At 44.8% G+C, this 24,032-nt stretch overlaps 1 protein-coding gene across 1 annotated transcript in view; it reads left to right on the forward strand.

The window, feature by feature from the left end:
- LOC123926444 (CUB and sushi domain-containing protein 2-like) overlaps positions 1-24,032 on the forward strand; it is a 596,474-nt gene that overhangs the window by 361,376 nt on the left and 211,066 nt on the right. Inside the window, exon 13 of the mRNA XM_045980312.1 lies at positions 3,120-3,302. Within this exon, the coding sequence (XP_045836268.1) occupies positions 3,120-3,302 (183 nt within the window). The remainder of the gene's footprint in view (positions 1-3,119; positions 3,303-24,032) is intronic.

Below are 24,032 nucleotides of genomic sequence, written 5' to 3' on the forward strand. Positions count from 1 at the left end.
TGAATGAATGAACAATCACCCCGCCTCCAGAATTGCTGCCCCTAGACCATTCTCCAGACAACAGTCAGGGTAATCCTTTAAAATACATAATATGAAATGCTAAATCAAATGAAACCCTTTGTTGGCTCCCCAATGCTTCTCATCCACAGTCCAGTCTCATTAGCAGATTACATGGCGCCTTTAGCCTTTTGCAACCTCATCTCCCACCACCTTGCAGAAAACTCCTGCACTTGTTCTCAAAGACAGGCAATGTAGTGCTGGGACCATACAGCCCACATCTTGATCTCAGATCACTCAGAAGACCTGGGACAGCTACATGATCTCTCTGCACCTCAGTTTCCTCACCTTGTAAGTGGGACTAATAGTACCTTGCTCCTAGCATTACTATAAGGATGAAATATTAAAATGCTCAGAGTGGCTGCCAGCAGGACGTCAGCACCCGTGTATTAGTTCTACAGCGAACTCAGTTACAGTAACAATGAGTTAGTTGTGATCTCTGCTCTCTTTGCCCGACAAGTGGTGTCACCTCTGACGCTTTGCTTGGGCTCTTCCCTACCTAAAAGGTCCTTCCCCTCCCTTCCCTCCTACTCCTTCCTTTCTCTCTTTCTTTCTTTCTTCTTTCTTTCTTTCTTTCTTTCTTTCTTTCTTTCTTTCTTTCTTTCTTTCTTTCTTTCTTAAACGGGCTTTACTGAGATATAACTGACATCAGTAAAAGTGTACAGTGATGATCTGGTACATGGATGTATTGGGAGAGGATTACCGCAATCAGGTTAGTTAACACGTCTGTCACACCACCTCAGTGTGTGTGTGTGTGTGTGTGTGTGTGTGTGTGTGTGTGTGTGTGTGTTGAGAACTTTTAAGATCTACTTTCTTAGCAACTTTCGAAGATGCAACACGACACTGAACTAGTGTTACCATGCCATACATGACACCCAGGACCTGTTCCTCTTATAACTGGAACTGTGTACCTTTTGACCCCCTTCATCAGTGTCTCCTAACCCACTCTGTTTTTATGAGCTTGGTTTTTTAGCTTGCACATATAAGTGAGATCATCCAGTATTTGTCTTTCTCCGTCTTGACTTATTTCACTTAGCATCATGCCCTCAAGCAAAGTTCCTCCATGTTGTTGCAAATATCAGGATTTCCTTCTTTTTCTTTTTTATGGCTGAATAATATTCGTGTGTATGTGTGTGTGTGGGTGTATACATGTTTGTTTTCTTTACCCATTCATTGGTGGATAGTTAGATGTTCCCATGTCTTGACTATTGTAAATAATACTGCCGTGAATCCCACTTGTTCCTTTCACCTCCTGGCTCTTGCATAGCCTTCAGGCCTCGCAGCATAGACATCACCTCCTTCAAGAAGCCTTCCCCGTTGCCAAGTCTGGGACTAGGCTGAGATGAGAGAGGCATATGCTTTGGGCACAGATTGTAAAGGAGTTGCCGAAATGGTCAGTAATTCAGTTAAATAATTTAATGCGGTATTTTTTTAAACCAAGATTAGTGCAAATTATATATGATAAAAATATCAACATTTTAAATAACAAGAGGCTTGAAAGACCAGGACAAGGGTGAGGCCAGAGAAGTGAGTCACACAAATGCTGGGTCAGTTCTGGTCTTTAAGTTCTAATATTGTTCTTCTTCGTAGGTTTGATTTATATGCATTAGTTTTGATTTTCTAAAAAAATATTGCATTAAGATATTACTGGCTTGCTTGCTGAGTTTTTGTTGCTCCCTAAAATTTTGTGTTGAAATTTAGTGTCTTACTCCCCACAGCCTCACCTTCCAAATTTGAATTAGGTGCTCCTTCTGGGTATACACACACACACACACACACACACACACACACACTCCCAGTCAGAGAATGCCTTGTTCTGCCAGTTCTCAGCAGAGATCTGGAGACCCTGGTTTTCAGGTAACACGAATGTGACAAGTCAGGAGCAAATCCATGAAAGGCAGTGCGTGGGGCTAGCCTGAGCAGCCCACAGAAACCCCACCAGCTGTGGTTAGAAAGTTTTTGCAACATCATCCCTGTTAGGGTGACACACAGCAACTTCAGGGACTGTGCCTCCTGCTGACTCGTTGTGGCGTCTACAGCAAAGGCGGGGTCCCTTTGGCCTGACAAACCTGGGAAGATGTCCGGCAACTTCCCTGATTACTCCAGCTGCCTCCCTTCCAAGTCACAGGACCCTACCGTCCTCCCTTCACCATCTGCCACTAAATCCATTACGCCCTGTCTTTCCCGCAGGAGGTCCTTTTCCCCAGGAACGACTCTCCCTCCTCTTCTCCTCCCTCCCTTCCAGGTACCCCTCTCCGGCCCCTCGTTCCCCTTCATCTCTCACAGCACGAAGCACAGGGCTGCCGGAAGTGGGGATGACTCCAGAGGAAACTCCAGGGACTTGGCCAGGATGGACTCCTTTCCTGAAGCTTCCAAGCCCTCATTGCCTCCCCCATGAGGCTGCCAGCCTGTCATGTCCCCTGGCGTCCCGGCCCCATGAGCTGTCCCCAGGAACCCACTGCATGTGTGACTCACACGGTTGAATCAAACGAACTTTAAAAGCATATTCAGTGAGCCACTTGTTTCGTTTTACCTGCACCTTCTCAAATTGAATTTTAAAAAACCTTTGTGAAAGTGCTTCCATGTCAGAAGGCAGCGAATATTGATTCTCACTTAATCTCTGGTTTGGGGAATGGCAGGCAGCAAAGCCGCCTCATTGCATGCTTGTCTTTGCCACTCAGGAATAGACTGAGCCGAAGGTCTGTCTGGTCGTTCTGAATGCAGAGGCAAGTTCAGCAAGCTCGTGACAGATTCCTTAGCTCCTGGGACAGGTATCTCACAGAGTATGGAGACCCACCTCCACTGAGTGAAAATATCCAAGTCCCTCGAGGGCTCTGTGTGAACTCAGAGTCTCAGGCATATTACTGGCCAGAAGGCCCCTTGATCCTGGGATGGAGTTTTAAGCAGGACACAGCAGGATTTCCCATGAAAGGTCTTACCTGTGTCACTCTGGGCACTGAGTCGAGGCAGAGGGGCAGCAGAGCATGTAACATGGACCTCCCGCTCCAAGAGAGGTAGGAAGTCACATTTTGTCTCTGTTTTCTCTTCTTCCTGTCTTCCAGAGATCGAGCAGGGCAGCTGTGGCGATCCCGGCATCCCTGCCTACGGCCGGAGGGAAGGCTCCCGGTTCCGCCACGGTGACACACTCAAGTTTGAGTGCCAGCCTGCCTTTGAGCTGGTGGGGCAGAAGGCAATCACGTGCCAAAAGAATAACCAGTGGTCGGCTAAGAAGCCAGGCTGTGTGTGTAAGTGAGCGGGGAGGAGGCCTCTTCAGGGTCTCCACCAAGAGGCAGGGGGCCCCGTTGGCTAGCTAATCCAGAGCCCCAACCTTGGGAATCTCAGGGGTCATGGCAACAGCTTCCCTCCTTTTCTTCTGTTCTTCCCAACCTTGCTGGTTGGGTCCTCATTTCTGGCAGTAATGTAGACTGGAAATGATTGCTTTTAACTTTGTGGCAGTGTGTGGTGGGGAGAGGCTTCTTCAATGCTGTCTTGCCATCTGTGGTGATCCTTGAGAGCAAGGTAGAGGCCACTAGGGCCTGGTGCATAAGGCTCTGACCTGGACATTTGTTCTTCGCCCTTGTTGCCACCAGTGACACCATGCATTCAAGCCAGGGTGGAAGGGACAGGCCGGTTTGTAAGACTGTAGACTCTGGACCAGGCTCCAGGTGTGGTGAGAAACCACAGTCTTGGCAGGGTCTGAGGAGTTTCCTCAGATTGCTTCTTCTTGAACTGGAGTTAGGGAGGGATGGGGGGTCAAGCTGTCTTCGGATTATTGATCCTCTAGAGTGCCAATCCAATGGCAATATCAAGGAGGCCTTTCTTCCTTCCTCTGAGATGGGATGACCATACTTCCTGGCAAAAATAAAACTTTAAGTTCTGGGCCCAGTGAGACTGGCAAATGTGAGGGGCTATGTGCAGCAAAGGGAGGAGCCCACTTGATCTCTTAAGAAGTCAAGGTTCCAGCTTCTCTTCCTCCAAACATCGCCCACCTTCTCCATCTCTTTCCATCTACTTCTCTCAGGGGAGGGCAGAAGCCCAACCCTCTGAGCACTTCTCCCATAGCAGTGGGCTTCTTGGAGTCTCCAGGTGCTACAAAATAGAATGGCCCCCCAGGGCAGAAGGGGAGGATAGCCAGGGGGTTACCAGGGAACATCAATGAGGACTAAGACTTTGGCATATGAGTTGGTGAGTTGGGTCATACCTTTTCAAAGCAAAAAATCACTTTGTTTTGACAAAGAACTTATGACTTGTGAGTTTATGCAAAGATCCTTGCAAAAATTTAAAGAAAAAATTGCTCTTAGATATACATCAAATCACTCTTAGATATACACCCTTGTTGCAAAAAAATAAAATTGCATGAAATCTACCCATTTCTGTGGCTGAATGTGGTTAGAATATCGTACCCAACAGGGTTAGCCACGTAGCACACTGGGAGCCAAGGGGACTGGGGCCAGGAGGGGCAGGGGACATTGGTAAAGGGCAGCCCAGGGCAAGCAGGAACAAAGGCCTGAGGTGGTAGAGGGAGCAGGGCTCTTCTCTGCAAGTTGGAGGCAGGACCTCAGAAGACAAAAGTATAGACTGTGGGAGTCCCAGGTATTATGGGGGCTTTATCTTGGAAATCCATTAGGTAAAACAAGGCAGGGAGAGGGGCGCCTGGGTGGCTCAGCGGGTTAAAGCCTCTGCCTTCAGCTCAGGTCATGATCCCAGAGTCCTGGGATCGAGCCCCGCACTGGGTTCTCTGCTTAGCAGGGAGCCTGCTTCCTCCTCTCTCTCTCTCTCTCTGCCTGCCTCTCTGCCTACTTGTAATCTCTATCTGTCAAATAAATAAATCTTAAAAAAAAAAAAGTCAGGGAGAACTGGGAGAGGGTCAGGCCTCTGGGGCAGAGAGCTGGTGGGAATGAAGTGGGTAGCAGAGCCAGCTGGCTTCTTAGGACAAGATAAAGTTGCTTGCCTCACAGGTTGAGAGATGGAGGTAGCAAAGTGTTATCTGAGGGCTAACTCTCGAGTCCTTCAAGAATTTCCTTGACCCTTTGCCCCTGAGGAAGAGTTTTAGGAAATCCTTCTAGAACCTTCCATAAGAACAAAGGGCCATGAAGTGCTGCTCAGCAGGCTCTTCATTTCCAGGAGCAAGGCTGGCAGCCTCCAGTGAGCTGGGGACTGCTTACAAAGAGCTGAGAAGAAACAAAGACAGAGTTGTCCTGGCAAGTATGGAGCAGTGCTCTCTGTGGCTTAAAATAAGGAAGAGGAGCCTGAGGCTTATTGAGAACTGCAAAGCAGGCACTCTGGGGGGACCAGCACAGCATTTCATCTTCTGGATGACTCTGGGTTGTAGGGGGCTGGCATCCCCCAGGCACTCCCATTGCTCAGGGTTTTGCTTTGTTTTGTTTTGTTTTCTGGTCATTTGGGTATAACCAAACACAGCTTGAGTCTCAGGGATGCTGGCCTCGGTGAAGGAGGCCAGAGAGCCAGCTGGCCCCATGCCTTTGTGCCACACAGCAAGGTCATCTTCCTATTCCATGAAGTGAAAGGTGTGCCAACTGTCAGCTCCCTACTCAGTACCCAGCCCCTAAGCTGATGCTTCCATGGGTCCTGGGCTTTGTCCTCAGGGAGCTCACAGTCTAACTGGGGGTGAGAGATGGCATTCAGGTACGCTGGTGCACAGAGATAGCTTTGGATTCAAACTCTGAAGACTTGTTTCTCAGTCCTGGCTCAGCATCATGATGATGGCTGGGGCATCCTCTCGCTGAATTTTGGTTTATTAATCATCCGGAAGGGTAGCACGCTATTCTGGCTCCCCAAATCTGAAGGCTCAATGATCATATTTATAGAACATGAACAGTCCTTACGGCATGAACAGCCCTCACTGCCCACAGCAAATGCTTGGAAACCACTTCCTAAAATGGGTCACTGGCAGAGCAGGTCATATACTTTGCTTGAGGGATATGTTAAACTGGGGTTCTGACCCTGACCCCAGATCAAACGTATCAATAGCAGGTGGTCACTAGGAAAGGGCCAACATCTATAAGCATCTATAGAAATATAAAAGAATACAGTCTCTGTATTTTATAGAGATAAATGTACATACAAAAACACCTCTAGCAAGGGTCAACATAAATGCCCTAAATTTTCCCACACATTAGTCACAATGAATATTAGTACAATATTTAGCAGACAAACTATTCTTTCCTTCTTAGGATTTAGAAGCAGATTGGAAAACTTTAATGGTTCAAATTTCTATGAACAATTGTCCAAAGAAGTGCAAAGTGGCACATTGTTCTTCTCTCAAAACATTTTCTTCAAAACAGCTCTTTACTTGGAAATTGCCCTGCCGAGACTACACAAATACACTCTTTCCTTCATGTTCCCAAACATTTTCTGCAACAAGCCGACTTCAGAATCATTGCATTGGCTTTTGAGCTGCCTTCACAGTAGTAAATGTTCAATAGATGCTCTTTTTTCATCGAGGTTTTAAAGAGGAGGATGTTTCTCACAGTGAAAAGCGTTTTGAAAGAAAAGATGGAGCCAGCTCCTTGCCTTTCACTGTCTTCTTCCTTAGTTAATTCACATCTCCAGGGAACGCTGCTCAGAATCAGTTGGAGGTAGTACTCCTTTCCATCCATCCGACAATATTTACCGAGTGTATACCCTGTGCTAAGCACCACGTATTGGATTCAGAGCTATTCGATCTCTGCCTGGGAAATGTGCTCAACCTGGTCTCCTGGTGGCCATGCTCTGGCCAGGCTGTGTGTTTTCTTCCCTTTCCCAGCTCTGCCCATTTCACCCCATTCCTTGCAAAAGAAGAGAGGGCCCTTCCCATGCTACTATGTCCAGTTAGTCTCCCACCACAAGAGCTACAAGAGGAGGGAAGGGACAAATAACTCTGACAGAGGTGTGCAGATACTTGATGCTTTGTTGACAGGCTCACAGAAGGCTTCACACTTCATAAGGAAGCCAGGAAACCAATTATCAGTCCATTAGCAGCCACTTTCCAAAGAAGTTTCAAAACAGGCTCCACCAGAGATATGCCAAGATTTCACAAGCTCAGGCTTTCTTAGCCATTTTGTAAACCATTGGGAGAAGGTGTGAACCCTAATTGCTCAGCTCCTAATGTATACGGGCATCGGGCATCAGTGTGAAATGTGAAGGCAGGGCCCCCTGGGATGGTTAGAGTGTAAGTTGGGAATCAGCAGCCAAACCTTGAGAGACCAGGGAGGGAGAAGTGGGTCCTTGGGTGCCCCAAGAAAATGTCACAGAGAATACAGGGCTTAATAAGCTGGGCCTTGAAGAGTTGACAGGTAAAGGAGGGTGTTCCATGAAGGAATGTTGCAGGAAATGGTCCTCTCCTACTACCCTCCTATATTTTACCCCCGAGTTCCCCTGAAATCCCCTCACCCTGTCCTTCGCTGGACACACACACATGTGCACACACATACACACACACATACATACACATATCTGCAAAGGAGTGCATGGGGTCATAGGGTCATCCAAATTCTCAACCTCAGCACTATTGACATTTTGGACCAGATAATTCTTTTGGTGGAGGAGGGGCAGTCCTGTGCAATGTTTGAGCCACGTTCCTGTCCTGCATCCACTCGAAGCCAGTGGCACACACACCCCTCTTGCTGCCAGTGTGACAACCAAAATGTCTCCCTATTGGACATTGCCAAAGAGAAATGCCAAAGGCATCCCCAGAGAGAAAAACCACCTGAGATTGTGACCCACCAAATCAAAGGTACTATGGACTTCCCAATTCTAAAGATGGAGAAATCTGTGTTTTCACATTTTAAGTGAGGCTCTGCTTAAAGTTTGTAGGATTGTAGCAGTGAGAAAGCTTGGGGTAAAGGAGGATGCGATATTTATTCAATGTTTTATGTCATTTGGGAAGGTAACGAATCTTTCCTACAGCTTTATGGCATATTTTCTTCTCTCATTTTACCAATGAAAACAAAGTTCAAGGAGACGAGGGGACTAACTCAGAGGTTATAAAACCCCTAAGGGTTGGGCTGGAATTTGAAGTGTTCACTGACAGAGCAGGTTCCTACTCCAAACCCTGTACTCCCTCCACTGTGTTAGATTTCCAGAATCCAAGGGTTCATCTGCAAGCAGCAAGGACAAGGGAGCCTTAGGACAAAAATACTAGCTCAGAGTATAGGCATACTGTTGGCTGAGTTCCCCTCATGAAGTATCAGAGATTGACAAGCATTAAACAAAGTCATGAAAGCTGGACCCATGATCCTTGTTGGAACTATATGAATGCTCTACACCAATGTGCAATATATCAGCACCCAAGCATTAATCTTAATCTTTATTTTTTCTCATTTCTTCTACCCACCCATTTATCCGTCCATCTTTGGTTTATTGAGCACCTACTGTATACAGTCTCAGCTGCATAAGAGGGTACGGCTATTATTGTTCCTTGTCAAATCAGAACCTAACCTAAAGGGCCTCTGAGGATGATCTTGCTCATCTGCGGATGGGGTTGAGGGGGAAAGCTCTTAGTGCCTAGCGTTATATAATATGCTACAACTCTTTCAGGAATTATCTGGAGCTCAAAGGTCAAAATTCAGCACAGGCTCTTGGTATATTCTAGTGTTTTAAAGGTTTAAATCTAAAGGCTTAAACAAATAAAATACTCTTAATTTCACTTCTTTAACCCAAAACCAATTTCAATCTTGGTTCTTCTTTTTTTACTCTTACCCCTATGTGCACATATTTCGTGTGGTTTTAATCAAAGCAAACATCAACTCACATTCTGTGTTTCAAAGTTCACATTGTATTGCGTATCTTACCATGTTGCTATGTGCCTTTAATACTTCCCATTCTTAGTATCTATGGAATGTTCTGGTTAGTGGATGGGGCTGTGACTTAGTTAGTCATGTTCATTTGTTTTACATAAGGCTGTAATGAACATCCTCATGGACATGACTTTTTTCTTTCTTCTCTTGAACTGTAATTCTTTGGGCTAGATTTCCAGGAGTGAGGTCATCAGGCCAGAGTATGAACATTGTTATGACTCTCAATGTACACTCTTATATTGCTCCCCAAAAATGTCGTGCCGGTTATAATGCCAATAACAGAAGCTATATGATTAAGAAGATGATTCATATACTATGCGGCCTTCCCATGCAGAAACGTGGTGTATCTCTCTATCATGTTCCTCTACGTTCACTTTTCTAGATGTAACAACTTTGTGGTTTTCTTCCAATAGATCATATAATATATTGCTTGTACCCGTTATCTGCATTGCCAAACCCCATGTATTTGCGTCCCCTTTTATGAAATTGCTAACTTCGTAAGTATAAGTTGAATACATCCCCACCAGCACACCCTTGTCGACTTCTGTAAGGTGCCACGTATTGTGATGCGGGCTGTGACTCCAGAGATGGGTTGGACACAGCCTTTGACCTCAAAGTTCTCACTCTGATGTGGAGAGAGACATAATTATGTAACTTAAAGGCGCTCTTATGGTTCAAAATTTAGTTTTTCAACTAGAAAACATTAGTGACATGGACGCATTTAGGATCCATCCCATGAAGAGTCATTCTTTTACTTAACAAATATTTGCTGAATGCCTGCGATGGGGCAGATACCATGGTGGATGTTGAACAGGGGAGCAACAGCCCCCTGCTTCTCATGGAGCATAGAGTAGTCATCACTGCGGGAACAGTGGGGCCTGAAAGGAGTACTTTTGGAATGGGGACATCCAACGAGTAGCACTCGGTCCTAAGAGAAGCCATGGGGTTTGGGCCTCTGCAACAGGGAGGTGTTCAGTGGATTCATTGGTACACACACACCTATGCATACAGGCACGCATCACCCATCTGGGTTCTTGCGGTTCGTACAGGGTTTGGCCACTGCCAGTGTATGTGAGTGGAAGAGGGGAGGTGGGGGGTCCATGGGAGCAGGGTCTGGAGAGAGACCGCTGGGTACCCCTGGGCTGGAGGCACGTCCCTGGCGGGCCAAGGGGTATGAAATTGATGTCGGGATTTCCAACACAGCATTCGAGACAGCGACTCCAGTCCTGACTTTTCTCTAGCCGGCCGGGGTCCAGTCCTGTCCAGAGGGGACAGGAGCCCTTGTTATTTGTTATTTGTGATCCTCATAGGACAACTGCCTGCATTGAGGTGTGGCTTCAGGAGTGTTGTGTGGTATTTTCCTTTACAACTTGAAGGCACTCTTTCTCCGTTGTGGTGAGAAACTCTTCATGATATGTGGTGTATATAGTTTCCCAACCTCTTCTTTCCCCCCCTTTTTTTTTGTATTTTGCATCATACACTTGTTTTATGTAGACAAACCTTCAATATTTGTGATTTCTTTTCAATGCTGACAGTTATCATTCCGCCACAGATCTGAGAAGCAGTTTGTTCTATTTTTGGTTATTTGTGGGTAATTTGATTTTTTAAAAAAATATAATTTGTTAATCCATCTGGAGTTTATTTAGATGAATATAGAATGTATGGTCCAAACTATTAAGCAGTTTTCCAACACAATGTATTAAGCAATTCATTTCCCTTCTGATTTGAGGGAAATGAATTGTTTTATCACATACTGAATCCTCACATGTGGTTAAGTCTATTTCTTGAGACACCACTTTGTTCTGCTGCTCTATTTCTATCTTAGCACCGGCATTGAATAATTTTAATTGTTGTTTTATAATATGTTCTAATATCTGGCAGAGCTGGAAACTACTCCTTCCTCCCCTAATTATTTTCTCTTTCAAAAATGTTCATTGTTATTCTCATCTGTTTGTTGTTCAAGATTAATTTTAGAATCATTTTGTCAGAGTAAAAAAAAAAATCCTATTGGGATTTTGTATGTGCGCTCCTATTAAACCGTAAATTAACTTGAGGAAAATAGGCATTTTTATAATACACAGGCTTCCCGTCCAGAAACATGGCATGTCACTCTTTTTGTTCATCTACTTTCATTTTTCTAAATATAACAGCTTTGTAGTTTTCTTCATATAGGTCACATACATTGCTTGCTACCTTTATTTTTAAATAGGCAGGTACTTTTTTCACTCTCCTCCCATTTCGACCTCAATGCCCCACACACAGGTGAAACCTGTCCCTTTTTGCCTCTTCTGTGTAGCTGAGCCCTGACTTTCCCTGTAAATATATACTCCCAGGTTTTCCAGGACAAGAACAATTTCAAACATCCTTTCCTTTGGCCCAGAAAATATGATTGCAATAGCTAGACTCTTTGGAAATTGCCTTTTTCAAATATTTGGAACCCGAATTGGGATCAGCTGAGGTTTGAAAGCATCAGCCTCAGTGTGAGACATAATATTCCTGGGCACTGCTTGTGTTCAGGGGCAAGGGGCTGTAACAAGGGCTGTATGAGCATCCTCTGCTGATGTCATGTTCTGCTTACTTCTCTAGGCTTCCTTAAAGGCCTCACTAAACCACAGGTGGCCCCAGGAGAGGGACAGGGAACCTGGGGATTGCTTTGGTCCAGATGTATATTTCAGGCCAATTCCTAGAAGTTGAAAACCAGCATGTGAGATTCCGGGGCCCCCTTCCTCTGTTACCAAGTCCTCAAGAACACAAACACTGAAGACCTAGTGCTATGCAGAGGTTTGGTGGTGATTGGGGAGAGGGTGGTAGATGTTCTGTGTAAGGGCCTCCGGTAATCCAGAGAAGTCTTCCTTGGACAACAAGGTGGTGGTGGGAGGTGGGGAGGATCTATGTCTGCCCCTGCACTGGGGAAGGGACACTGCAGGCAGGGTGGGGAAACATTCTAGAACCACAGGGCCAGCCTGGGGAGGGTAAGCCAGGGCTGAGGAAGGCCAAGGCTGGGAGAACTGACCCTGGACAAAGGCATGGCTCATAGAGGTGGCTGCCAATATTTCTTATTAGGACGTCTTGGGAAGTAGAGTCAACACTTGTCCTACCAGACCAGTGTGGGTCATACATCACTTGCTACCTTTACTCCTAAACAGGTAGATGTTAGTGGAAGAAGGCAGCTTCTGGGCTGAATCAAGTCCTCACTGAGGAGAAGAAGGCCTACCCCTGCAGGGTAGCCCTGTCCCAGCCAGAGGCTATGGTACTAGAAAGGGCCTTCCTTACAGAAGTGATTAGAGAAGAAAATAACAACCAGAACAGAAGTCCAGTCCGTAGGCAGGAGCACACATTAGGACAGGAGTGACAGAGAAGAGAGTCCTGAAACTCCTGGGCATATGGACGTGCTGGACTCCTCATGAGCCACCAGATGCCAACTCTCAAGCCATGCTCAGACCTCATCCCATTGGTTTGAGGGCATGGGCCTTCCCATGACTGTCTGGGCCTGTCTGGGCCTAGGCCCAGGATCTGGCTCTAAGGACTGAGCCCATGGAATGAAGGTTGTCAACTGATCTGAGCAAGATCTGATGGAGCAAAGATTAAGGGATGTGCTTTGCAAAGGAGGCTCCCAGCATGTTCAAAGAAGTAGAGTCAACACTCCCTAAAAGGCCAGTATGGGCCATAAACATCACTTATTATCACTTTGTTTTTAAATAGGCAGATATTTTATGGGGAAAGGACGTGTCCTCCATAGCCCTGCCCACTCTCAAATGGGCTAATCATTAGAGTTACTCAAAGGGTTTTTTAAAATACAGAATCTTCATCCCCAGAAATTCTGATTCAGCAGATCTGGGATGGATCCCAGACACTGTGGTTCTAAAACCTTCCTAGGAGATCTAGATGCTAGGTCAGCTCTGTAGGCCACTAATATGGAACTCCCACTGTGTGTCAGTTGTTTGCAGGGAAGTTTTACATCCTTGCTGATGGGTTTGGTCCCAACAAGACAGCAGCCTCTTTAGGCATGAGGCTATGGCTTGTGGCCATATGTTGTTTTGAGTCTCACCAACCTAAGACTGCCATAACCCATGATGCTAGTCATCATGATGGCAGTAACCTCCTGTCATCCAAGAAATACTGACCTCCACATTGATATGCCCTAGGGTTGCAAGGTCCAGTGCTCTGAACATTACTACTCAATGCTGTTGTTGCCTGCCTCTCGTTTTGTTTGAACACAACAAAATGTGAACTGTACGCTGGGCGTTACGCTCAGCACTAGGAGAGTAATGGGGATGATTCTAGCATGGCTCTTGCCCTCTAAGTGCTCATACTCTAGTGAATGTGATGAGCACATACTTGTGTTATAAAGCAGTCTTCAAATTATTACAATAATAGAGTTGTCCACGAAATGCCCCCAGAATGTAAAGGAAAAAGAGTTTATCCCAACTGAAAAATTCTCAGAAGACTTCTTGGAGGATCACAGCACAGGCAAAATTTCAGCCCAACTCAGGAATCTGTCTAGAACCAAACTGCAAACACAGCTGAGTATAGGGCTGAGTCCAAATGCTATGGTCCTACAACTAGGAGTCCTAGTCCAAGGTATCTTGGGACCATAGCTACCTGGGTGAAACAAGGCTGGGAAAACTGACCAAGCCTTAGGCGTCTAATCCTGGACCTCTGCTTATAAGTGGGGATGGAATCTATCTGCCATTCTCACCTCAGTTTTTATCTGTGGGATTGTGGCTAATAGGTTCTTTTCTCTGTAAGATTTCCGAAGTTATGTGTATCCTAAGTGTGTTCTCACTGCAGACCATGCTTTCTTCACTGTGCTCTGCCATGTTTGACTAAGAACTATGGAGGAAACACAGTTTCACCAAGGAGGGTCTGTTTTCATAGCTGTTGGCTCAAGACCTGGGGCTTGAAGCTGTCTCTACTTGTACCCCTCCTCCATTCTGTGACCCTCTGGCCAAATTTGTCATCTAACTTGTTCATAATTACATTGCCATCGGCCCTGGGTGTCACTGGGCTCTGTGGTTCGTGGGGAAGGTACCACTCACTTCTTCTGGAGCTTGGCTTTCTAGGAGAGTCTTGGACTACCCCTCTTGGATTTATAGGCCTTCCTCCAGTCGTTTTGTACAAAAGCAGTATTCTGATGACCCCAGGGAAGGTGGGCCAAGAACAGGGCTGCTGCTATAAGCTGATTAACTCCCATCTTGCTCTTGGAGTTAGGTAAGACTCTCCCATAGTCCTAAAGGCAGCTCTCTCAGGTCAGCTGTAAACTCCCCTGGATCCTTGTGGATTCCTATGGAGGGAAATTCAAGCATATTTCCTTATGATCATGGGAAGCAGCCACCACGTGTTCCAGTCTTCAGTGGGTGGTATTCTGAGGTATGACTGGGCTTTGAGTGGCTAGGACCATGGCTGGTTCCAGACTCTCTGCGTGAAGACACTTTGTTGAACAGCCTTAGAAAAGATGGTGAGGCTCTCTGACAGGACTCAGATAAAGAGGACAGGCATTGCACGCCCCAAAGTATAATCCCAGGAGCACCTCTGAGCTATTGAAGATATAGTCTACACTCTTTCTTGAATTCCCCTTCCCCATTAGGGAAGACTTAGGCTCTTGGACTGTGTCACACCAACATAATTTTTTTCCGCAAATAATACTTGTGTTTGGCTACCAGGATAATAATCTGCTGGAGTTGATCCCTTAGTTGACTGAGATCTGCTCCTGTGGCAAAGAAAGAACACTATGAGTATCATTCAGGGATCCCAGGGTCTGGGCATGGGCTGAGGGACCTCACAACAATGAGATGCACATTTACTTGGCCCTCAAGGAAGACTGGATCACTGAGGCACCCACTATTCATCTCTCATGGCATAGCTCATCAGAGTCCCAGACAAAACTCAAGATTGACAGAATATATACTACTTAGGTATAGATCTCTTCAGCACAGCACCAGGTGCCCCCTTGTAGCTGATAGACTATGTCTCCTTTTGTAAGTTGGTCTTCCCAGAGAAGGTAGCACCAAGCGTAGTTAGTGACCAAGCCCTCAGTCATCCCTGCAAATGACTTTTGTCAGAATCTTCTGGATTTGGAGTTACCCTCTCACTCACTGAGGAAAAGAGGGACTAAGGACCAGAGAGCAAACCTTGGTCTGGAGTCTTGCTTGGTTGAGCAATGGGCTATGCTAGGGAAAATGTGGGAAGATGCCTCTCCTGCCACCTCAATGGGTGGGCTGAGACTCAGAGATAGGCTAACCAGGAGCATGTGTGGAGAAACAACCATCAGCAGCAGAGGGGGGAAATGCCTCATTTCAAATTCAAGAAAAATTGATTTTATACCTCCTACATGCCCTGGTAGTATACTCAGCACCTTGAGAAGCATCATCAAAGTGAATCTTCACACAAAGTTGTGATTTAGAAGTTGTTAGTCCCATTTTTTATACATGTGGAAATAAAGTCAGTGAAGTAGCTGCCTCCCATCCCCCCACCAAAAGGCATATAACTAGTAAGTGAGAGATAACAGGCAAACCCCAATTTTTAAGGATTTGCATTTCTTCCAGTTTGGGGATACTGGCTTGGCTTGGCTATGTCTATTTTTCAAAGAATTTATGGTCTGTTTTCAAGGTAAAAGCTGAGCCCCAAGAGTATAAACTCAGCCTCTTCCCATGAGTGCAGAGCAGGGACTCTCCTCATGCTTTGTTCCATAAGGTTCTAGACCTCACCTGGGAGCTGGTGACAGGAGTCCTCAGCCAACAGCTAAAGAGCACATCAGACCCCAGATCGGACCCTGGCTTTGAATAGGGTCTAAAGGTTAGCATAAGCACCAGGAATGATTTGGGCAGGCATTATTCCAGAGGTGTGGCAAGAAGCAATCATGGCTGCAGGTGGGTCATTGCAAAAGCTGAACAGGAGTGGCACTGTCTGTTTAGGCCAAGAACTTAGCCAGCTTCTAAAGAGAACGGGGGCGGGGGGGGGGGACGGGGTCTGGTTGTGGGAGGCAAGAACTTAGCACTTGTCAGAACCCCACTAGTGAGCTTCAGTTTAAGATTCCAGCTCCCGAAGAGGATTGGATTATGAATGGGAAGCTTGAGGCAGAAGCTACCCCCTCAAGCTAGAGGATGCTCTTGTATAAGGGAAATAAAAGGACCATGAGTGGGGTGACTATACATTTAGATTTGTTTGGGACAATTCCAGTTTGTATTTTGTGTCCTAAAGTAATTATTAGTATTCTCAAAAGTGTCCCAATTTGGGCAATGTATTATGTGGCTACCCTAATCATGACCCAAGAGACTTTATGCCAAGAAAGGTTTTGATCCTCAGTTGAATATTTTGGCTGCTGAGGGAATTCTCTGAGCCAAAGGCCTATGAAGTACTACGTGACTGACCCCTTCCTACCTCTACCCTCATCCCATACTACTTGCCTCCTCACTTACTCTGTCCAGACTCACTGGCCCTCTTTCAGATCTTCAGAGTCTCTAAACTCTTTCCTACCCCAGTGCCCTTGCACTTTGCAATTTACCATGTTGGAATGTTCATTGGGTGGCTGAGTCCTTCTAATCACCTGTTAGCTGCCACCTCCCCAGAGAAGCTTTCTCTAACCGCCTTATCAAAAAGGTAGTCCTTCACTTTCTGAGTTCTTCACATTCCTTTTTATAGTGTATTAGTCGACTTTTGCTCTAGCATCAATAGTCCAAAAATCTCAGTGGACTGCAAGAACAGACATTTATTTCTCATTCATATTCCATGAGGGCTGTAGGTCAGTTATAGCTCTGTGGGGCTTGGCTGGGCTCTACATAGCCTCTCATTCTGTGATCCAGGCTGAAGGACCAGTCCATATATAGAACATTCTGTTCTTGTGGCAGAAGGTGGAAAGTCAAGCAGATAGGGCAAAGCCATCACAGGCACTGAGTGAGTTGAACCTGGTGTGCAGACTCTGCGACTGCAACCAGGAAGGATAAATGAATGGTGGGAGGCACCCACACCACTCAAGAGATATGATGCCTAACAGAGCTTTCCAGGTGAACAAGAAGAGAGAACTTTCTAGAAAGGAAAGAAGACCTGGGCAAGACATGGAGTTAGCCTTGCACATTTGTAGGGCTGTGAGTCCTCTAATACAGCTGGGTTGTAGGATGGGGTGGGGGAGTGGGAGGGTCTTATCTTAGGTCTTTGAGGGTCTTTTGTGTCCTTTTGCAGAGTTTGGGTTTTATCCTCTGTGCAGTAGGGAGTATTTAAAGAGGTCCAGGAAGGGATGTAACATCATGAGAATTTGTGATTTATAAAAATCACTCTGTAACCACGACAGAGGATGGATTCAAAGAGAGTGAGCTTTGAAGCCAGGAAACCAGGTAGACTATTGCAGCAGGAAGAGGGCCTTAACTTAATAGGGGTGTGATGGGGATGTGACAAGTACAAGAGATATTGAAGAGATAGAATCAACTGAAGTTAGTTACTGATTGGATATGGGAGTGAGGGAGAAGGAGTTGATATATTTTGCTTAGGTAACTAGGTGTTGTCATTCATGGAGATAAGGAATGAGGGAGGCTTAGGAAAATAGATAAAGAGTTCAATTTTGGACATGCATTTGAGATGCCAGTGGGATCCTCAGTAGAGATGTACGTCAGACAGTTCCCTCCCCAGTCTGCCACATGCAGGAGGACCCCAGCTACTAGAATTTACTTGGGAAGCAGTGGCATAAAGCGGGAGTGGCTGGGTGGTGAGAAGAAAAAAGCCAGTCACTGAGTGATGACAGGGCTGAAACATTTGCTGACACCAGGGAACATTCCAGACCCTAGAATCCAGAAGAACCAGTTTTGGGAAAGAAGACTTCAGAGTTCAGTATTGGATATATTTAGTTTAACCTGCTGTGACATAATCCAAACTCCTTCTCATGGTCTGAAAGCCCTTTGCCATCCTCTTCATGTCATCTCCCGTTCCTCGTTGTTTTAGGGTTCACCTTCTGCCACAGTGGTCCCCCTTCTGTCCCTCACATGTACCAAGCTCATTCCCCCCAACTGCAGTGGCTTTCCCTTGCGATGTCTGGCTCCTTGTTCACACAGGCCATCTCTCACCTCGTCATTGGAAGTAGGTCACTCCCACTACATTCACTTTTTCCCTCCGCCCAGGCCTACGTTCTGTTACAGTATCGACCTCATGAGAGCTGAGGGCTTGCTTCTCTGCCTTGTTGGTTGCCAACCCATATCCCTCATACCTGGAACAGTGTTTGGCACATGGCTGGTGCTCTAGGGATCCTTCGGCAAGGTGGAGACATTATCAAGACCACAGGATATACAGGTCTGGGCTCAGAAGGGTTGTCTGTCCAGGGGGCATACATTGAGGAGTCATGTGTGGGGTGGGGTGCCGTAGAGAGGATGTGAGCTAGGGGTAGATGACCCTGAAATCGATCCCTTCATGTTCCACAGTGTGAATGTCAGATAGAGGAGGAAAGCTTGTGGATGACTGTGAAGGGACGCCAGAGCCAGAGGTGGGAAAAGTGAGTGGGTGTGATGGAGGACAGAATGGACATGGTTCAGGAATTAGGGAGAGATCAGCTCTGTTAAAGGCCCTGCCTGTCTAATTCAGGACACCAGCATCCCAATCTTGCTTGCCTAGGACCAGACCAAAAAAAAAAAAAAAAAAGGAACAGAAAACCATGAGCACAATTCATGGCCTGTGGATTGAATTAAATCCAGTATGAATTTAAGAGGACATACCGTGTGCTCCAGAAACACGTGGCCAGCATCACCCACTGATCCTAATGCTCCCTTTGGAATGTGGGAGTTTCTGCAAGACGTCCTTAGTATTCTCAAAGAGAACCACACCTTAACCTAATCTCCTTTAGGATAAGGATGAGCCATGCAGGGGAGCAGTTTCACCCCTCCAGCATGTGACCTTGAGAACCTCTCACCACTTCCACAGCCCCAGTGAAATTCAGGGAGAACTTTCGCCAGGCTCCAGCGCCTGAGATGATGTTAAGATAACTCTGATGAACACAAACACACTGAGCTTCTGAGCAGGAGGCCAAAGACATTCAAGAGTGGGTTGTGAAGCCTCTGCTTCCAGCTCAGCTAAAGCATTCATCAGCAGAGCTGCCTCAGTTCCCGGTCCAGAGATCCACAATGAAGCAAGAACAACCTGACTGGGCTTCTCCTACTTGGCTGAGTGCTGCTGGAGAAAATCACCCAACCAGGCCAGTGGTTGCTGCTGCAGATTCCCTGGGTGCCCTGCTCCCTGGGAGCAGGGGTTGGCAGCGCCAACCCATCCATCTGTGCTTCTCAAGGCAGCCTATTGTCCTCTTCTCTGTGGAAGCTCTCCCCTCACTGCTCCCCTCAAACCCATGAGCAGCCCCTGCCTGCACCTGGCACTGGAGAGTGACCTTGCCTCCCACCTGGCAGGCAGACAACCATGTTCAACTTGCAAATACCAAAGACACCCAGCCTACAGATTATACTGCTTCCCATCCTTCTCTGCTTTATAATGGAGATGTTCACCCTTCTCTCCCATCAAAATCAGTCCCCCTGTAGATTGTACATCTCCTTTAGGCTTTATCAGGGATATACGAACACCTTCGAGTTCAGTAAGAAATACAACACAGTATACAGGCTTGCACTAAGTGAAGCAGACGATTTACAAACAGTACTTACCTTCACTACTTACGGTGTGCTCAGATCATTTCCATTCTCTTCCTTTTTTCTCTTAGCATCCAACAACTCAGTACCCACCCCATCACTTTCACAACCAGTAATTAATGGACTGTTTCAAAAATCTTGCTATAGTCTCCCTCACCTCCCACTTTCTCAGGAATCTTTTGCCTTATGTGGAATCTGTCCTCCTTGTTCTGTCTCTCCAGCCTCTCCCCATCTGCCGAGTTCTGCCCGTCACCATTGAAATGTCCCCTAGTCTCTCTTAACTTAGAAGTAAAGCTCTTTCTTCACACCCTGCATCACTCTGCCCATTCTCTAATGCTCCTTTTTACACCCAGACTTCCTTGACAGGATGTCCTCCCGGCTGCTCCCACTCCCTTGCCACCTGCCCTTTCTAACCTCTGTGTCCCCCACACCCAGAGACTGCTCTTACCAAAGTTGCCATTGACCTCTTGTCATTAAAACCCAAAGGGTGGCTTTCTGCCCTCCTCAGATGCTCCGCTGTATTTCAGAACAGAGTGTTCCTCCTTCTAGAAACCACTCTCCTATTTTTCCTCCTCCCTCAGATGCTTGGTCTCCATCTGCCTTGCAGCTTCTCTCCATTCTCTTGCAAAGTTCCATGCTGTCTGTTTTTCCTTTGCCAACTTGAGAGCTCCGTCGTTTGACATTTCTGTTTTCCAATAATATTGTACATTTCCTGCATCTCTGTTGACCAGCTTTATTCTTCTGTTAGTGGCCTCTTAATTTCCTTGGCCCATATTCCTATTTTGAGTTTTATCTTTTTATTGAATTGTTCCATAAATGGTAAGCATAGTAAATATATTTAGTATATAAATATATATATACTAAATATTAAATATATAGTAAATATTTAACTGTAGTAACCTGCAAATATTTCTCTCTCCCTTTGCTCCTCAGTATTGAGGTTTTGTTTATGGTGACTTTTTAAAATCCAAACGTTTCTTATTTCTGTAGTTAAAAAAATACCATTTCCCATATGATTTCCTACTTTGGTGTAATGCTGAGAAAGTCCTTCTCCACCTCTGAGATTATACAAATAGTGCTTTTTTTTTTTCTGAGTAGTTCTGTGGTACATTGAGTGAGGTATGAATCTAATTTTTCCACAACTGGTTAGCCATTTGTCCCACCATCCTTTATTGATCCATCCACTTCTGCCTTGCCACTGTGAAAAGCCCCCATTTTCATGTACTCAATTTTTAGATGTCCATGTCTGTTTCTGAACTTTTCTTTTTTGGCCCATTTTTCTCTCATTTGGAGCTAATACAATACAGATTTTACTATTACAGCTTTAGGATATGTTTCAATATCTGATTGGGTAAGGCCTCCTTACTGGGAAAAAGTAGGTGTCATGGCTAAGAGCTTAGATTCTGGAACCCATATGGCTGGTTTCATATCCCAGTCCATAACCCTTGCAGTATGACTGGGGACAGGTTACTTGACTACCTGGACTCAGCTTCTGCATCTCTAAAATGTGGACAATAGTATACACTTCAGAGGGTTGTTGTAAGAGATTGCTGATGGGCACCCCATATGGATTACTCTCATCTCTTTTAGGAGACACTGTCTCTTTTCGCCTTCATGCAACAGATGGATCTTACAATTGTTTCAAGTTTCAGAAAAAAAAAAAATGTTTGTGTGGGCTGTGCCTGAAGTTATGTTCAATGTATACAATGATTTGAGGGTAATTGTCATTTTAATAATACGAACTTTTCATCCAGAAAAATAATGCGTCTCTCATTTTTATATTTCCTTTTCTGCCTATCAGTAAAGTTTTGTTGTTTTCGTTATATAGGCTGTGTTTGTTCATTGTTGTAGGGCTGAATTTGATTTGCTAACACTTTGCATATGGGATTTCTTTTTACACTGTGGGTATGTTGGTGTGTGAGTAGGTGGGTGTGAGTATGTGTATCATATATACTGTTTTATGGGAGTATTTGTATCAAAATTAATTTAAACAGCATGGCTATTATGGTGTGTTTAAAGTTTTAAAGCTCTAGCCACAAAAACACCTACTCCTTAAGTACATTCCAGTTTTCTTGCGTTTTTCTCTTCACACAAGTTTGGTAATTCAGAATTTCCTAGGAAATTCTGTTTTGTCAAGATTTTAAATTTATTATTATGTTATACATACTATTCTTTAATAATTAATGTATCTCCTTAATTTTACTATCCTTTCTTTATGTGTATGTGCCTTCTCTCTTTTTATTTCGTGAGAAGCTTTTATTTATGGGTCTTTCCCTTTATTTTTTTCTATTTTTATCTTCACTAAGTTTTTTCTCCCTTCTCTCCTTCATCTTGTTCAGTTATTCTCTCTGTAACTTTTGAGTTTCAACATTCATTTCACTTATTTCTCAACAATTTAATAATGAATAAGGCTATGAATTTTCTGTGAAATATAGCTTTGACCTGATATCCTCCTCATTATTATAACTAGTCTGTATTGACAGGTTTCATTTCCTTTTTTAACTCAAGAACTTATTTAAGAAAGGGTTCTATTAATTTTCGAGTGCTTTAGGGATTTTCTTATATTCTTTTAGTACCGATTTCTAGTTCATTTGCACTGTGAGCAGAGAGTGTGACCCCACCATTTTTGCTTTGTGGAGAGGTTTTTGGAGATTTCCTTGTAGCCTAAGATAAAGTCCATTTCTGTAATATTCCATGCGTGTTTGTAAAGAGGGTGATGCTCCTTGTTTGAAGGCCACACAGTTTCATATAACACATACACACACTCATAGTATTTTATAGATCCTCTTTATCTTTACTTACTTCTCTTTTTTTAATTTAATTTCTTTTCAGTGTAGCAGAATTCATTGTTTATGCACCACACCCAGTGCTCCATGCAATCCATGGCCCCCATAATACCCACCACCAGACTCCCCCAGCCTCCCCCCCCCCCGCCCCTTCAAAACTCTCAGATTGTTTTTCAGAGTCCACAGTCTCTCATGGTTTGTCTCCCCCTCCAATTTCCCTCAACTCCCTTCTCCTCTCTATCTCCCCATGTCCTCCATGTTATTTCTTATGCTCCACAAATAAGTGAAACCATATGATAATTGACTCTTTCTGCTTGACTTATTTCACTCAGCATAATCTCTTCCAGTCCCGTCCATGTTGATACAAAAGTTGGGTATTCATCCTTTCTGATGGAGGCATAATACTCCATCATGTATATGTACCACATCTTCCTTATCCATTCGTCTGTTAAAGGGCATCTTGGTTCTTTCCACAGTTTGGCAACCATGGCCATTGCTGCTATGAACATTGGGGTACATATGTATCTTTGTATCACTACATCTGTATCTTTGGGGTAAATAACAGTAGTGCAATTGCAGGGTCATAGGGAAGCTCTATTTTTAATTTCTTGAGGAATCTCCACACTGTTCTCCAAATTGGCTGCACCAACTTGCATTCCCACCAACAGTGTAAGAGGGTTCCCCTTTCTCCACATCCTCTCCAACACACGTTGTTGTTTCCTGTCTTGCTAATTTTGGCCATTCTAACTGGTGTCAGGTGGTATCTCAATGTGGTTTTAATTTGAATCTCCCTGATGGCTAGTGATGATGAACATTTTTTCATGTGTCTGATAACCATTTGTATGTCTTCATTGCTTCTGATTTCAGATTAGTATATTTTTCTCCAACTCTTGTACTTTTTAAAAATAGTTTATTTGATCTGTGTCAATGCTTTGGGCCATAAACTATCATAACCATCATATCTTCATTTTGTAATCTGTGCATCATCCATTATTTAAATATCATCTTTGGATTTTGTTTTGCTTTGTCAGGCCCACCCTCCCCATAATTGAATTATCATTTTGAAAGCAGTGAAGCCATCAAGGACAACACCAAAAGAGAAGAGAGTAAGAGAGGGTTTTCCAACAAGCCCCTTGTGTTTCCTACTCAAGACTGTATCAAATAATGATCTGATATTACACACAGTAATTATGCACACACCTGTTAATGAGTTTCCCACCTTTGCCAGTTTTCAAAAGTCTGAGCAATGGCGGAGCCCTCTGATTTAAAGATTTATCCAAGGTTGAGATCCATAAGCATAACTACTTCCAAAGGGGGTAGGCACATTTTATCCCTCTTTTAACCTGGATGATGGACAATGATGAGATCCAATCACAGCATTTGATGTTTTCCTCCATCTGGACACTGAGAAGCAAACACTGCTCTCCAGCAGAAACATTCCAAAGTAGCATGCAAACATAATTTTCCAGAGTGAGAAAGACTGGACCTCTGTAGGACAATGCACATTCCCTTCCCCTGCAACAAGTGTAAGTTATCTCTTAGGGTGCTAGCCTGATCTCTGTAAGGCCACACTCTTGTTCTATGAGTGTCGGTTTATGAGCTTCCTCTCTTTCTAGGTGCAAGAAGAAATTTCTCTTGGCAGTGTCCATAAGACCCTTGACCAAAAACAAGGATTGTCCAAGAGCCTGGTGTGACATTGTAACATCCAAGGTTCTGACCTTAATATTAAAACCCCCTTTTTGAGTGGTTTGCATTTGCTTTTACCAGTCCTTCAGAAACCT

Source organism: Meles meles, chromosome 1 (assembly GCF_922984935.1).
Source record: "Meles meles chromosome 1, mMelMel3.1 paternal haplotype, whole genome shotgun sequence".
NCBI classification, from domain to species: domain Eukaryota; kingdom Metazoa; phylum Chordata; class Mammalia; order Carnivora; family Mustelidae; genus Meles; species Meles meles.